Source organism: Ostrinia furnacalis, unplaced genomic scaffold (assembly GCF_004193835.3).
Source record: "Ostrinia furnacalis isolate ACB-3 unplaced genomic scaffold, ASM419383v2 OfSCF1918, whole genome shotgun sequence".
NCBI lineage: Eukaryota > Metazoa > Arthropoda > Insecta > Lepidoptera > Crambidae > Ostrinia > Ostrinia furnacalis.
This window is the reverse complement of record NW_021132157.1, coordinates 1-2519: the sequence shown is the minus strand read 5'-3', so window position 1 is coordinate 2519 and position 2519 is coordinate 1. Positions and strand designations below refer to the sequence as shown.

The 2519-nt window shown below is 28.8% G+C and overlaps 1 protein-coding gene across 1 annotated transcript; it reads left to right on the top strand.

Annotated features, from left to right (window-relative positions):
• The first annotated feature begins 348 nt into the window (after window positions 1-348).
• LOC114354104 (uncharacterized) lies at window positions 349-2516 on the top strand. Its single transcript, XM_028306362.1, has 3 exons — window positions 349-740; window positions 877-1010; window positions 1284-2516. Exons 1-3 carry the CDS (start codon window positions 563-565, stop codon window positions 1362-1364), a joined length of 393 nt encoding a protein of 130 aa, XP_028162163.1. The 5' UTR covers window positions 349-562; the 3' UTR covers window positions 1365-2516.
• The last annotated feature ends 3 nt before the right edge of the window (window positions 2517-2519 follow it).

The following is a 2519-nucleotide window of genomic DNA, read 5'->3' as shown; positions in this document are numbered from 1 at the left end:
AACACATTAAGCCTAAATGGCCGACAATTTTGTGATTTTTTATTTAACTAGGTAATCTAAGTTTCAAATATTAATTATTTATTTATTTAACTTCTTATTTGGTTAGTGAATTGGCTATTTCGAAGAATTTACAAGGAGATTTAAATAAGAAGATAGCAATACTACAGTTCACACTAAAAAGAGAGGTAGGGCCACAGAGAGCGAGATAGATATAAGTAGGTATTTGACTCAAGTTTTGTTCCCAACTTTGCCCTCCATTTTTATCTGTAGCTTCATGATTGAGCCACATTTTGAGCTATGTAGCCGTGACTCTATTTGTGTGTGCCTGCCTCACTCACTGTCACTGACTCGGCCTGCATAATCTGTGGCATTTCAAGACTCCGACAGAGCGACAGAGTGATTCTTTATTTTTGTTATTGTTTGATATAAAATTTATCGATTTAAAAAGAAACAGAAGAAAGCAAGAAAAACTAAATATATAATTCCAGAAAAGTATGTTTAAAAAGTTGGGTTAAAGGATTTCTGTGTTAATTTTAGCGTCAATTCCTGATAGAACGCAAAAATGTTTACTCGCTATTTGCCCAAGTCTAAAAACAAGTTATTTGCTTTATTTATGTTTATAACGCTTACGGTTAGTGCTTTGTATCTTTATTTGAACAATTTGCAAGAGAAAAGTACTGTTCAATCTTCGGGAGAGAGATGTTTAACTGAATTATCGTCTCTGAAATATCAGTTGAATGGTAAGTGAAAAAAATTTCTCCTCATCTTAGCCCACATTAAATTAATTTTATATTTTTATGATAATTTTGGTCACAACTTACAAGTAAATTGAAATTTATTAAAACGAATTTTAACCACTTTATCTTGTGTTCACAGAGGTGACCCAGTATAAAGATCGTATAGACAAATTGTTAACAGAGACACAAAAAGCTCATGAATTAGACAAGGAACGGTTTAAGGACATTATGGAAAGTTGTGTTGCCATGAAACAACAGTCTACAATATGTCAGGTAATTAATTCGGTTTTTAAAACATTCTCATGAGTACTTCATAAATTAATGTCTTTTTTTTCTAACAGCTCTTTAGATCTTTTCTTCTATGCATTTATAGAAGACCTACTTAGATGGTTGCAGATAAAAAATATAATTATTCATTTGTTAGTCAGAACATGAGGAGGAGATGTAATCTAGTCATTCTCTATGTAGAATCTGTTTATAAAAACTGCTTGGCTATTCCTGGCTGTCAATAAATAAATAAATATTAAATGAAATTCCTGTTTTCAGAGTCAATTTGAAGATCTCCAAAGTGAGTGTAAAAAGGTTCGGGATGACTACAACAAATTGAAGAAAAGTTTAAATATATGAATCGCAACTGGTGAAGTAATGAAAATGATTTTAAAATAAGAAATTACACTTTACAACTTCTATATTTTGAATATTGTGTTACATGTATAACTAGTCATATATTAAATTTTTTATTTTTATGTATTATTAAACAATATATTTTATTATATTGTACTACAATTAAATAACAAAGAAATTAGACCTTCAACTCGTATGTTAACATACTATTTATTTAGGTAGATTTTTAAATAGTGATATATTTATTCTATCAATTGTTTCATATGATTACTTCAACTATTTTATTGATGTCTGTATCGGAAAAATTGAGATGTAATTAATTTAAAAAATACTGACTAAGTATATTCATAGATGGTGAAAGTCAGGTTGGCAAACATTTAAACAATAGATTACTGATAATTACTGAACCAACGGCAGGCATTTCCTCTTGTAATAAATGAATGTCTTTTTATCAACAATATTTTTGATTGATGCATTTTATACAAATACATTTTATAGCTTTACACCGCAAGGGGAAATTAAATGCCAAAATGGCACTATGGGAACATTATCTAGGTACTTAAATTTGAGGAGAGAAAAAAAGACTTATGATCTTGGATTCGAGATGGTTATTTCAGTTTATTATTTACAAAATTTTGCCGACTTGTCCTTCACCTTCTGTAATGTTATATTTCATGTAGATATAGTAGTTCAGATGTAAATAGTGTTTGTAGGTTGTAGCTACATTTAGAAGCCAGCAGGCTGAAAAACAAGCTATTGGAAATTATTATGTATTTTATTGTAATTTATTTTCATCATTAACAGTTTGTATGCATTTAAATCCCACTTGTAAAACATCAAAAACCTTACTGAGTAGCAAGTGCAGAAAGGTTGAATTACATGTTACATGTTTTTTAATGATATAACTTGTACGTTAAAAATTGAGTATAAAATAATAATATTTCTGTCACACTCGCCATCCAAGAAATTTAAATTTAAATACCTACCTGACTCTGTTTTGCTCGTAAAAACTAGATTGAAATAGTTCTATCTACCTACATAGTTAATACATATTATAGTAACTCTACATTGTCTATGAAGTGTAATCTTTTACTAACATTTATAAAAATATGAAAGCATAGAAAATTGATGTCCTTAACAAAAATTTTAAATACATAT

Excerpts from the sequence above, each read along its gene's own strand:
- LOC114354104 (XM_028306362.1), top strand. The coding sequence starts at position 563 with ATGTTTACTCGCTATTTGCCCAAGTCTAAAAACAAGTTATTTGCTTTA. Across the intron at positions 741-876 it reads TCTGAAATATCAGTTGAATG|AGGTGACCCAGTATAAAGAT; the intron begins GTAAGTGAAAAA and ends TTGTGTTCACAG. Across the intron at positions 1,011-1,283 it reads AACAGTCTACAATATGTCAG|AGTCAATTTGAAGATCTCCA; the intron begins GTAATTAATTCG and ends TCCTGTTTTCAG.